The sequence below is a fragment of the Lates calcarifer genome, linkage group LG6, assembly GCF_001640805.2.
Source record: "Lates calcarifer isolate ASB-BC8 linkage group LG6, TLL_Latcal_v3, whole genome shotgun sequence".
NCBI lineage: Eukaryota > Metazoa > Chordata > Actinopteri > Centropomidae > Lates > Lates calcarifer.
The window spans coordinates 1333595-1348150 of NC_066838.1; the positions used below are offsets into that span (position 1 = coordinate 1333595).

A 14556-nucleotide genomic window follows, 5' to 3' on the forward strand; every position below is an offset into this window, starting at 1 on the left:
AATACCAGTAATATTAAAGTTTTCAGTTCAAGATTTTTTGCCCTCTAAAGCCTTTCAGCTCATGTTTTAGGGTTTTTGTGCTAAACTTTTCCTTCTGACACAGCTAGACTCAGTGTGTATTGTCAGAAGATACACATGGGGAACATACACACAGACTGTCTAAATCACCTGCACTAAAGATATTCAGTACGTGTGAGTATCTGCATAGGAACTAAATCCCTTCCATTGTCCTTGTGAGCTGCCTTGAGAATGGTGAATGTCTTAGCTCTAACTGACCTGCCTTTGGGAAGGAAGGCAATTACAGCAGGATTTCATGTACACCACTGCTCAGGATTACAAAAGCCTTATATCAGAGATGGTGCGACCCCACCCTCCATTGTGGCTCCATCAGAGGTATCTGCCGTATCCAGCTGGGATGAGAAACTCCAGACCTGGGAGGTAAATTTAATTTTTGAAGATCACAAGCCTTTATGATAATCACTCCCCCACAGCAGTGGACTGTGAGAGATTTCAAGAAACAGGATTACCAGGGTTAGGAGACTCAATTTCAAAAAAAGGAAAAGATTAATTTAGGGGTTATAGTACATGAGAAGACAGTGGAGAAAACAATGGCTATGCTAATTCTTTTCACCCCTATCTGCAGTGATGACCCTGTCCAGACACTGTACCCTGTATTTCTAAAATATACCATGCAAAATTACATCATTATATAGCCAGAATATTTCCACAAACACTTTCCTTCACTGCTGAGACAAGGCAGTCAAATCCTTGAATACTGAGCATCCAGACTTACACAGTGCATCTGCAATATCACATCAACAAGCAAAGGCAGCAGGTACAGTGCATGTTAATACTGCGATGTGTAGGTCCACTGAAGCAGGTGGAGGTTCAACAATTGCCTTTGTGAGCAGCATTTTAATGGCCACATTAAAAAAAGAAAAACATAACTGAAACAGAGATAGAAAACAGTCTCAACAGTGAAGATGCTATCACCAGAGAGGAAAATATAATAATAATAATAATAATAACATATATAATATATGGCTGTTCAGTGTAAATTAAAAGTGCAAAGCATTATAAACCTCAGTATCTCTTTTAAGAATGACAGTAAGAAATCCAAACTAAATCTCAAATCCCCTCACACATGAACACAGCCACTGTATCAGTTCCTCTGAAACATAATAAAGACCCTATCACTTATGAATACAGATCTGAAAATCAGTAAGTAGTTACTCCCACTTTAGTACAGCATGATCACACAGGTTAGATCAAGAGTAGACATGCATCCTTCAAAGTGTTGCAGAGTATTTAGTAAACTTTGCTAAGAAGACTCAACCTTAAACAGTGGCTGCATCACTGGATGAACAGAATGAATGAACATATCAACATATCAACATATCTTTATTTATATTTCAGAAATGTACGTTACGGGGAGAAAGGCAGCTGCAGGTGCAGCATGATAGACACATTCTGACAATTCATGATGGTTTTTTTTTTGTTTTTTTTTTTTAAAATAGTTGGTTCCCAGTTGGGTCACATTTTGCTGTCCTCATCAAACTAAGCTTCGGCACATGCCCAAAACCACTTATACATGACAGGGAGACAAAGTTAAATTTCTTTTGGCCGTTATGTCAAGGAAAATTAGAAGGATAAAAATAACAAGCTTTATGTGACTAACAAATATTACATAAAAGTTGTACAAAAATTTATTTTGACAAATTATTCCTGCAAATTATTATGTCCCTATCAATCATTTACACCCAAACACTGGGGAAAATAATAATAATAATAATAATAATTCAAAAATATTGGAATTATCCACAATAATTGCCATTTTGTCAGCAAAACATTATTGAAAACAAACAAATGACATACAAGTCAGTACAGCAATATTTCTTACATCTGATAACTAAGTCATTAACAGTATTACCCAGATCATGAAATAAAAATATTCTTTGAAAACTTACAGATGGTGTAACCTAGTGAAGCACCAAATAGTTACAAAAAATCATTTTCTATGATGACTCACATCTGTACTGGCATGCAGAGAAAAACATGTACAATAGCCCCGACAGAAACTTTCACTTCCATTGCTTTGAACTCTTTCCAACTTAACCATCTGATGATGGCTAAAGGGCCAATTTTAGTTTACTATAAAATACCGTAGGCACAAAAGGTAAAGTGGGAATGCTGCCAAAAAATAATTCTCCACTTTGATAGTGGAGAGTGAAGTGAAATTGCATAATGCAAGTTCCACATAAACATTCATCCATCCATCAATTATCTATACCAATTGTCTGTTAAGGGTTGTGGGGGTGGGGGGGCTGGAGCCTATCCCAGCTGATGCTGGGTGAAAGGCAGTTCACCCTGTACTGATCTCCAGTCTCCGTATCACAGGGCTGACATATAGAGACTAATAACCACTCACATTCACACCTACAGGCAATTCACAGTCAGCAGTTAACCTGCATGTGTTTGGACTGTGGGAGGAAGCTGGAGAACCTGGAGAGAACCCACACAGAGGGAGAAATGTAAACTCCACACAGAAAAGCCCCGGGAAAAATGGGGTTCAAACCCAGAACCTTGCCGACCCCTCCACATAAGCATTTATAGTAATAATAATAACTGTGGTGTTGAGCAGCATCATGGCTCAGTAGTGGTTTGCAGTCACAGATCCAGACTCTATAGCTCAGGAAGCAGAAATATCTGCAGAAGGCAGCAGGAGGAGAGAGATACGAAAGCACAAAACTACAGACATGTAGGTAAGGTACACAGTCAGATGCTAACATGAAAAACAGAATAAAACATGCTTACATTTTGGGTGAACACTGTCCTCTACAAAAGTGAACAGTGATTCAAAAAAGGTTGAAATGATCAAAAAAGATACATTGTGACCTGGACAGATGGCCTCTATCCAGGTGTGGAGACTTAGGATTCTGTTCAAACATAAAACACCTCTTCTGAGAAAAAGGATCAGATCAGCCAGAAATTAAAATGTTTTCCAGTGGCATTGAGAACATTCAAAAGACATGTGAAATCTTGTTTAAGCATTTGGCTCATCTTGTTCTGGATATCATGGCAGCTAATATGGATGAGTACATTGTGGATAAAAGGATACTCCTCAAGTAAACCTGGGATCTGCTCCATGAAGCCCAAAACACTGGCAGAAACGATGAGTCCAAACTGATTTTCTCTTCAAGCTTCTAATAATGGAGTCGCCAATAACTAAATAGGACAAAGGAGGGGCCAAAGGGCTAAAGAGATGGATTGGGGACAGGATACACCCCAGAATAGGGAAGCAAACCAGAAAGGGCCCCTATACTTAGTCATGCTTTCATGGTATGTTATCTGATGTCACAGAGGATGGAGATGGGCAATGATTGACCGGAGGAGCAAAGCCTTTATCATTCAAAATATCAAATCTCTCAGCCAGCTCAATATTATTCGGTGGAGGTCAGAGAGAGGCAGACCTTGCACCTTTTTTTTTTTGCTGCCAAAACAGTCCGTGGCTGTGACACCTTTGGAGTTGTGAGCTAAGCTGAGTCTTAGGTCTCCCTCCTTAGCAGTACCCATGGATCATTTGCTTGGTTTGGGTTGGGTTGGGTTGGGGACAGTTGACTCTAACTCACCCACAGCAGTTGGTTCAGCACCAATGGAAACCAGGACATCAAGGAGCTTCTCATCTTCGTGTGTCTGGTACAGTCTGGAAATCCTGTCTCAGCTCAACAATCTGAGGTTGACAAAGCCCTCACAGTCAGGTGAACAGGTAAGTGGAGGCATGTTTGTCAGGTGTGGTAATCTGTACCTATTGTAGCCACTGGTGAACAGGAGATTTTTCAGAGATGTCTGGTCTGATGAATGTAAGTAATCCATCCAAACAAGAAAGAGGATGAAACAATGAATAGGGGAAAATCCAATAATCGAACACGTGAAATATGAGTCATGAGTAATTGTTGATTGTTGGTTGATAAAACAAACTGAAAAAACTGTGCACATCACAGGCTCACTCAATTCAGCTGACTGACTCAAGCAGCAACATACACAATTTGCCAGTAACAATCATATGATTATGTGCACAGTGCATAAATAAATAAATAATTCAGTGTGTAGTACCTTGGCAATTCTCATCATCAGCACATGGAGAGAAGTTCAGCTCTTGAAACCATTCTCAAATCACACACTCAACTTCCCATGAATCACTGGCAAATAAAAGCTCTCATGTTTGGGTCCAAATGGTTGTTTAAGACCTCCGGTGCTGCTCTGCTGTCCCAGCACACAGTCATCTCCCAAAAATGATCAGAATCGAGGCTTCAGGTTTCACACAGACATGAGTCAGGGCTGAAGGGAAACTGGCAGCAGGCTGGACTGGAGAGTCAAGGCCACCATAAGGAGGGACATGCCACTTTCCCAGGCTTTTGACAAGCCCAACAGCTGAGACACCCCCACCCCCAACTCCCATGCACTGCTCCCACGCACAGATGTAGGCATGTATGTACTGACTGTGAGTGTGAGTTTCTGTGTGTGTGTGTGTGTGTGTGTGTGTGCTCGTGTGTTGATGTGTTGATGCTTGTGATGTGACATCTCAGAGAGAGTTGTGTAATGAGAAAGTGAGGGAGTGAACTGAGAGATGATGATGTTTTTCTTCCCATCAGCAGCAGGATGATGAGAGTGGAACAGCAGCTGTGCTCTCTCTCTCTCTCTATCCCTCCACATCTCTCGTTTTCACAGTGTCTGAAAAAAAAAAAAAAATCACAACTAAGTCTTTCTCAATTGAGCTTATAATGTTGCCAAATCACTAATATATAACACCACAGTATGTATAGGATGAATCTGGTGTGATTCTTTATGTTCCTACTCTCAACAAATGAAAAGACCAAAAGCAACAATGTGTTAAGTCTTTCGTTTGTGATTCTCAGACCTAACCCCACTGGTTCCTACTGAAGATGTAAATAAAAGCAGGTCCAAAATCCATATCCATTTTTTAAAAATGAAGAAATTTCCCAAAACTGCTTTTAAATCTGCTGCTAAATCAAAGTTTTAAACTTTTTTCTCTCTCTGCTGTCATTCAGCTTTCATTTCAGCACCGTCCAATCGTGCGACCCACCTCCACCTTTTTAACACCTCAACTGTGGATGCTTGGCCATCTCCTATCTACCACTGAACAGAAAGTTTCCCCCTGAATTAAGATGTCCCAAACTCGGGCATCCCTCATCACCACCACAAGCATCTCGGCGCAGGAAAGTTTCCTGCCTGTTGGATGCACACAATATGAACACAATATCAGATTACTGTAATGACAAATAGAATGACATGAGTTGTGGTTTCTGTTCATTAAGCTTGAGTTTGAAATCAACCATCAGTCAAGTGTGAAATCACTACAGACTGCAGTTTACGTCTGTTTCTGTTTTACAGTACAGTGTCTTGTCTTTTATTTGTTTTATCACTTCAGTAACACTGGAGGGCAGCAAAGAGTGAGCACAGGAAAATGTCAGGATGAGGATGTTGGTGCAGTTGGAAGATGAATGTTCAATTACCACCGATACATGGTCACACAATGGTTTTATTGAATTCATATTTTACAGTTGCATCTGAGTGAGTCAGACAGTGCACAGTTTAGAGAGTGCTTTCCCACAATACATGCACAAACGACCTGTCTCGCTACCCTGCTGGTGGCAAGACAGGTTGTTGTCTATATGTGTTGGCCCTGTGATGGACTGGTGATCTGTACAGGGTGTACTCCACCTCTCACTCAATGACAGCTGGGATAGGCTCCAGCACCCCCATGACGCCCCCATGGTATAGATAATGGGTGAATGAATGAACAGTGGTGAGACAGCCCCAGTAAAGGCTTGTTAACAGAAAAACTACTCAGTATTAAACCTTTACTAACATTTATTTTTCTTTTAGTAAGGTGCATCTTGAAGTGGCTTTCTAGATGTTTGGCGTGTGTCATGATCTGCTCTCTGTGCCCCTGTCAGCCCAGTGTCTCCAGTCTATGCCCTCCTTCATTCCCTTCAGACCTGCCATTCTCCATCTATCCACAAGATGTCCCCAGACTTTTTCCCATTTCTATCCACTCACCTGTCTACACTCCTCGGTCACCTGCGCTTCCCTGCCCACACACACACCTGAACCCACTTGGCCACAACTAGAATCTGTAACCCTTTTGTTGATTACAAAATGAATCATCCTGTGCACACACACAGACACACACAGACATGCCATGGGAGATGAAAAGAGTCATTGAAATCCTACATGAATGCATGTTCATTTGTGTACTTTTAGTATACATGCATGTGGTAGTGATACATAAAATCCCCCTCCCTCACTGCACATGTGCAAAGAATGTTTGGATTTTTCCAATACAACACACAGAAAGCATGAAGCACTGAATATTTAATATTACAAGGGTTTTTATTTATTGATTAATTCCATATTAAATCTATTTCACAAGACTTTCAATACAACATGACTGCATTATGATAAATACCTTATAGTTACTTCACAACATAATTAAAAATATACTTTACAGACCTTGGTGCCCTTCTACTTAAAAAAAAATGAAAACAAAAAACCCACAATTTTCTCTGAAACAGACAATGACTATTGATCGGATGGGTGCCTTCTCCCAGCTGCGAGTTTCAGTTGGATTAAGATCAGGACTGATGGCAGGCCACTTCAGAACAGTCCAATGTTTTCTTCCCATCCATTCATAGCTGCTTTTAGATGGATGTTTTGGGTCATTATCCTGCTGGATGACCTGCAGCTGAGACAGAGCTCTGTGATGCTGGGCAGTATGTTTCACTCCAGACTGCCTTGATAACCCTCTGATTTCATTTTGCCCTCCACAGATTCAACCCCATAATATGACTGAGGCTCCTCCATGTTTCTCAGTGAGGCTGGGGTTCTTTATTTGACAGTTTTGTTTTTGCTTCTGTGAACATAGAGCTGACGTGACATACCAAAAAGCTATGATTTTGCTGTTATGCCTTTGTGTTGGTGTCAGCCATGGCTGGAGGTGCTATGTTTACAGTTTGCTCGTCCGTCCTATTCTCATGAACGCAATATCTCCAGAACACCCGGAGGGAATTTCAAATTTGGCACAAATGTTCCCTTGGACTCAAGGATGAAGTAATTAGAATTAGTGGTCAAAGGTCAAAGGTCAAGGTCACTGTGACACGGCAGAACATGTCATGGCCACAGTTCAAGAATTTATGCTCTAATTATTATAAAATTTCACACCATGTCTAATGGGATGAAATGGAAAGTAATAACATTTTATATCCAGAAGTTAAAAGCCAACCTCACTGTGACGTTATGTTCTGGATATATAAGTTCAAGTCAACAAGTTTTTTCTCTCTCTCCCTCTGTTTTCACTATTGCTGCTTTTAAAGGTGTGAGAGGAGTGCTCCTGATTGGTTATTACTGAAAATGTCCTCACTCCACCTGCTGATTCTGTATTCCTTCAACTAATAATGTATTCGGCCTCTCTTCTCTGTTGTGCCCAGCTGTGCCTGGTTTGTACCGGCACCTGTGGTCACCAAAAGTGCTAAATTTGCTGCTGATGCCCATTTGTGCTTGCGACTTGAGATTTAGCTTGCATTTGTGTCTGTGCAGTGCAGTGAAAGAGCCCTCTGTCTTGTGTCTCCTGTTAATTTTTATGAAATCATATTTATTCTTCTCCCTGCCATATTTTCTGGTGGTTTTGAAAAGCTACCCGTAATATTTTGGGTATAGCATGTAACCTAAAGTATAGTTTCAAAGTATTATCTCAAGGTATCAGCAGATTTTTTCTGTCTCACTCTGGCATTTGAATAGAAAATAAATAATAAATTATGAACAAATGTTTGACATACTTTCACAATAATGATGTTAACAAGTTAAAAGAGATCATACTGCTTTTCACAACATACTACCGATAAGTAACAGCTACTACATCAAGCAAAAATACTTAGGACTAATGCCACTTCTTTGCATAGCTATAAAAGCACACTGTTTCCATAAGTATATGTGTATCTGTCTATCTAATCTGTAGTAAATCTATTGCATGGATTTAATATCAACTATTAAATAAACAGCAGATTTTGAATGAAGACATATTAGACCAGAGTTCATTACACATTTTGGGTGCATTCTTCTATAGTATTTCAGAAATTTGCAGCCTTGTTCTGGATGACTGAGTGGATCTTTCTGAGGTTCTGTCGGACTCTAACAAACTCCATCAACTGGGCTTCCTCTCGTACCCTCTCCTCCTGTTCCTTCTCCCTCTGGCAAGAGAAAAAGAGCATTGGCACTGCATATTCACGCAAAGATGGCAAAAAGTATTACTTCAAGACATGAGGAAAAATGTATGATTATGTGAGATGCATAATGTTCACAAAATTCACTACTTAATTACTCTAGGTGTGAAATGCTTACCATGCACTACCATCAGATGCTATGTGTGAGTAGTGACTTTTTTCACTGCATGTGGTTCTTCTCAGTTTGTGACAGCTCAGTACTGTACTGCATGTCAACTACTTTAGGTATATTTTCTCAGGTTGCGGTGTACTGTGTGTAAGGCATGATTGCAAAAGACGTGATGATAGTACATACGGACACACTAGTGAGTAAGACCACATGGGCAGTGATGTCACCATCCTACAGCAATGAGTTTTTAGTAGTTATGATAAATGAAACCAAAGTGCAAATGCTTCTTAAAGATGAAAACATCAACATCAAACTCAGTCCCATCCTGTGCAACAATACAATTCTAATCAGAGTAAGTGCTCCACACCACCTCTACAAGTTAGTGTCCACAGTGGAAAAAATGTTTGTTTAGTAATAATAAGTGAGTAACATTTCCAAGTGGACTCACTGGAAACTTTTCTGAGGCCAAGTGATGGAATCTCAGCAGTCAGACAGGACCACTAGGTTTGTGGATGAGTGAACAGAGAACAGTTTTTCTGAGCTTCCCCGACAATCTTCATGTAAACCTGCTAAACTAAGCTCAGAGACCTGCCTTGCTCCGAACACGGCTCATACTGCTGATTATGTGTAGAGGGCCAAACTGTAATATGTCAAGTACCATTTTATCTATACTTGCCCCGAAGCCTTGGACCCTTTCAGTTATTTACATCTACAGTATATCTTTCCTTTTTTTCTTTAATCTCTTAGGTCCAGTTGATTCTTACAATGGGTGTCTGAATGAAAAGTTTGGATGAAGCATTTTCTGCCATTGCTGAAAATTTTCTAACCTATTAACAGGATCTATTACCTCAAGTTGTTTCTGCTGACGTCTCAGGAGCACATCCTCCAGAGGAGTCCTGCTCTGTCCCTCCTCTTCCTGGTCACTCTGCACCCTCTTCCTTCTCTCCAGCACCTGCTGAAGTTCTGATCTGCTGCTCAGTGCCAGACCCCTTAGCCCATAGAGAGGGAAACAGCTGGAGTTAGCCATGGTGGAAAAGTCAAAAGATATGTGGTTTATAGACAGTATGGTAGGGTCTATGTTTGGTGTCAACTTTTTACTGTAACTGTCACTTTGTTCTGACAACACATTTCAGAAAATGACTAGGAGTACTCCCAGTGTTGCTTTTTTTAATTTTATTTTATTTTTTTAACCTGGCTTAGCCTTCTAGACTCTGCTTTCATCTTAGTAACATTATGCACTGCGACATTCATCTATCCTGTAGGCTCACATTTAATCCTGCCCCTAGCTATCTATTCTGGCTATCTACCTTGCAGACATCTATTAGCATCCAGCTGTTTACTGTAAGCTAACACTGGCAAGCTAACGCTAATTAGCTTAGCTGTCAACACTTTCAAACAACTCAGCTAAGAAGATCCCTCCAAGAGTCTGTTAGTTTGCCTCCTGCAGCACAGCCCATCTCTTAAAACTCTGTAAGTGTAACTAAACTCACAGATAGTCCCTGCAGCCTGCTAGTCCTGCCCCCATAGCTGTGATCGGGCAGGTGATTGTTTACATTGTTCAAAAGTAAATACAATGATATACATATGCATTGTATTATACATTATATCTGTGTTTGATTTGTTTTCATTTAGGCATTTAAAATCTTCCAGACATGGAATATAATCAAATGTGGCCACAAAAATCTGACATTATTTGTCGGCATGTGTGTGATTATGGAGTCCTGGAGTAAGGTAAATAAAATAAAAACACATGGCTTAAGCCTCATTAGGTGAAGTATGGGCACATGTTGCTGGTCTACTAGTGATCATGAAAACTCAGAATGGCATAGATGTTTGACTGATGTGAATCTGGACAAGAAACAAAGCAGAGGAAAAAAGAGATTTCATTCAAAAAACTTGAGTGAGTATGAAAAAACACCTCTAATACAAATTTCTCAAATTATCCCATTACTGAAACTAGAATCCACTGGGCTGAATTGAGTAACTTAGCGTGTAGAATAATAGAGCGGATGGTATGGATGGTATACCAGGTGATGGCTATTTGGACAGATCAGATGACGAAATGAGTACAAATGGTATTATACCAAAGAAATTAAATTGGTTACTTATGTTCCTGATGCCAAAAGCCTCAATGTGACCTGTACTTGGAGAGAGTTGGGTAAAGGAGCTCCTCTTTGAGACAAAGAGGAAAGTCTAAGCTCAAGCAAAGATCTAAGTACAGATTGATTTTCTGTATACATATGAAAGCACTCTCAAAAAGTTATTTCATGAGAGTAATTTCATGGATCACTCCTGTCCACGCGTGCTCTTTTGGCTCATCTTAATTTAACCTTCAGGTTAGTTCTAGAGTAGCTCTAATCCTCCTTCATGCAATCAGCTTAATTTAACCTAAACAGGCTTGAAATGGACTTGTACTTATATATCGCTTTTCTAGTTGTATCGACCACTCAAAGCATTCACTCATTCACACACACATTCATACAGTGCTTGCTCTATGCACAAAGCACTCTAACACATTTACACCCATTCACACACTGATGATACACACATCAGGGGCAATGTGGAGTTCAGTATGTTGCCCAAGGATCAAACCACTGACCCTCCGATTAGTGGGCGACCCGCTCTACCTCCTGAGCCACAGCTGCCCCATTCAAGATGTCACTTGGAGTTAAGACAACTTAAACAGGCATTTTAGTCTGTAACTAGGCTTCAGCCCTGTCTGTGAAACTGGCCCTATGTCTTTTTAACTCATCTACAGTTCTGCATTACTTTTGAACTTGTTGGGCCTGATTCCAGCCATTTAAGCCACAGACTACCACTCAGTAAAAGAGGGATTGTACCTGCTCACTGAAGTTACACAGAGCAAGAGTGGGAATAACTGAAGCACCATTCTCCTTATTATAAGTCAGTGTACCATGAAAATGATTTTGAAACTGTTATTTTATGGTAACATAGTTAAATAATGTTACTGTAGCTTACCCATAAATTCACAAATTCATTGTAACATAAGGTAGCAGTAAAATGGATTCCCCCATAAATGATACAACTGGGCCAGTCAATTAAGAGTTGAATTACCTTGGCTTGAACACATTTTTGAAAATTGTGCAGTGATAAAATGCACTCTTCACACAAAGTTGGTAAAATCTGTGATACTGTATTCCATTCCACTTTCTGGCAACTGATTGCATAATCCATGATAAATTATGATACTACATTGGAAATAAGGAAGCATAATTCTCATGGCAGGCTGGATTAGGATCATCATAAACTTCAGATGTTAAAATAGATGAATGTTTAAATTCTGTTGAAAAGTCTTTCTGGTTTGAGTTTTGTAAACTGTTGAGGTCAGATTAACAGATGCAACACAAAGATCCAGTGCTTTCACTGGTGCAGTGTTTGCTATCAGGACAAGCCAGTGTTGGAGCCAGGTCTGTCCTCCTGTTAACATATCACTTTACACTGCTTCAGGTTCCTATGTCCTAAAAGACTGCAGCAGCATGGAGAGAAGGTGTATGATTGCAAGTTTGTGAGAGAAAGAAAGAGACTCTCATTTATTCTTAATGAGAGCTGCTTTAGAGAATGACCCGGGGTGGTAGTGGTGGGGGGTTATTAGATCCATTTTGACGATGGACACAGAAGCAAATAAATCCGTACAAAAAGCTGAGTTAAGGTAGTTTAATGGCCCTCATCTTACAAAGAAATAACGCTTGTTTGAAGTCATATGAGAGTTCACCCATTCATAATTTAGAAGGGATGTAACCATTTTGTTGCTGCTGTATGATACCTACCTCTTGTGGGCCAGTAACAGTTCTTTGTGAAGCTCATTGTGAGTCCTGAGAGTTTTGATGGGGTTTGAATGACCTGAACTGGCTTCAGCTTTGACTGCATTGTCTGACAGAGAAATCACATTAAAAACACAAAAATGTTAAAACATCACAACAGCACTGAAACTTTCATAGAGATGGACTTTGATAGCATTTTATTGAATATGAATCCAATTCAAAATCCATTCATAAAATCTGAGTCCTGTGGAATCTACTCAACCTTTTTAAGTAGTTTGTTTGGTGGGGAATGCAGACAGTTATGACCATGTACTGTTTAACTCAGCCCAGTAACAAAACACATTCCAAGTGTTTAATGTAACATTAGATTTAGCTTGATATATTTAAGAATCTAGCATCTTATAATTACATTAATAACACATTTTAATTGTTATTTATGCACCATTTACCAGATAAGAACCACACTGACATTAATAGAAACTACAGCAATTAACCATCCAACCTGCTGAAGGCTTGCAGGACTTTCACCATATATTTAATCTCTGTTCTACCTCATCATTCAGTGGATATCAAATCTATATGATCTGTATCAAATCATATGAAATCACTGATGTTGTGCACAGTGCACTTAAGGTTACCTGAAGGTGAAATGGTCACAGAATGTGAGGCTGATACGAAGCACTCAACATAGGTTCTTACTTTAACATGCTGGATGGTACATATTTAAACAAGGGAATTACCATTCCCAGCTTTTGTCCTTGAGTATCTCAGTGACATTGACTGTGGTATGATTGTTGGTGTGGGATGGGCTGGTTTGAGTGAAACTCCTGATCTCCCTGAGATCCAGGTGTTTCTTTAACTTAGATCCAAATTCAAAATGAAACTGGACATTGGAACGCATACCCCCTCAACAGATAAAATTTTATCAGTTTAATCAAGCTGTGCACCGGGGAGAAATTAAGAGACTGTGTCACACTGCTCACAAGTACTCTACAATCACTGTTGGATAAATTCTGATCAAAATATCAGTGGCATTTAAGGGTTGGTAAGATCTTAAAGTAACAAAAAAGTCAAGAGTAATGGGATTACCTGTCTCACTGAATAATTAGTAAGATAGGTAAAACTGGCATATCCAGTTTAACCCAACAAGTTAAGTATTTCCTACCTTTGAACAGAGCTAGGTTAGTTGTTTTCCTCTGCTTCTGGTCTTTAGAGATGTGCATTTGAAAACACTTCCTCATTTTGTCATTTTCTAAGGGATATCTTAACCATATGTTTCAAGTCTAAAGAAGATTGTGCTCTAAAAATGGACCAAGTACTGAAATATATGGTATTCAACATAGAAGACATATTGTAGTTTCTAGACATATTATATAGAACATCACAAGCCACCTCAGATGATCGTCTTGTACACATTGAACTGACCTTTTCTGTGATTGTTGCTCTGTGGATGAGTTTTGTCCATCATCCTGCAAGAGGAGGCCAGCTGGATATCCATATGTGTGTGATTATTGTTGTTAGGAAATGAACCGTTGAGGGACATGGTGGCGTACAGTTGAGATGTATTCAGTTGGACAGGAGGTGGGATGGTTTGGAAGTGGTTGGAGACAGAAGGAAGGGGCAACAGAGGTGGTTCTCAGTGCATGAAAAGGCTTGATGGATAGCAGCACCTGAGGACCTAGTGTGGAGCCCCAGCTGCCTCTGCATGCTGGGCCGCTGCAGAGAGAAGGGGGACCAGGGGGTGATGACAGAGTCAGCATCATGGGAGGAGAGATTGAAATCAAAGGGCAGGACAGACAGAGATACAGTAATGTGGAAACAGTTATCTTAAGTAGAGATGTATAATTTATGTCAGTGAGCGGATGTGTATGTAAATGACTTATCACAGAGCAGATAAGCAATGATACAGTGACAGAGATTCAATGTCAACATTACCATCTAGCTCACTGAACTAGAAAAGAGGAGAGCGGCAGAAGAAAAGAAATGGTGTAGGATTACAGAATTAGAAAATGTAGAAGCTGATGAAAGGCTTATTGAAATGAAAACCACAAATATGTACACAGTGGTAACTGCATGAATTTGCAAACAGCACTGAAGTTGCTCCATTGGTGATTTAAAAAAAAAAAAATCTTTTGCTTGAAAGAAAATTACGTTCATAACAGTACAAACTGACATGGAGAAATATTCTGGAGTATAGATTTAACACAGCACACAGAACACTAAATTTAATGTTACAAAAATGACAAATACAGACACTATACATTCCCCGTAACACATTACATCCTGATCCTTATCATTCTGTGATTATGTGTTTAAAGAGCTTGTTGAAATTTAAAGAGGTCACTCCACAGCAGATGAATGTGAC

At 39.8% G+C, this 14556-nt stretch overlaps 1 protein-coding gene across 1 annotated transcript; it reads right to left on the bottom strand.

Moving 5' to 3' along the window:
* Nucleotides 1-6434: 6434 nt before the first annotated feature.
* si:ch211-218o21.4 (protein FAM107B) lies at nt 6435-13896 on the bottom strand. The gene is made up of 4 exons (XM_018701555.2): nt 13617-13896; nt 12198-12300; nt 9257-9398; nt 6435-8267 (listed from the first exon to the last, which is right to left on the bottom strand). Exons 1-4 carry the CDS (start codon nt 13732-13734, stop codon nt 8148-8150), a joined length of 483 nt encoding a protein of 160 aa, XP_018557071.1. The 5' UTR covers nt 13735-13896; the 3' UTR covers nt 6435-8147.
* Between the last annotated feature and the right edge of the window lie 660 nt (nt 13897-14556).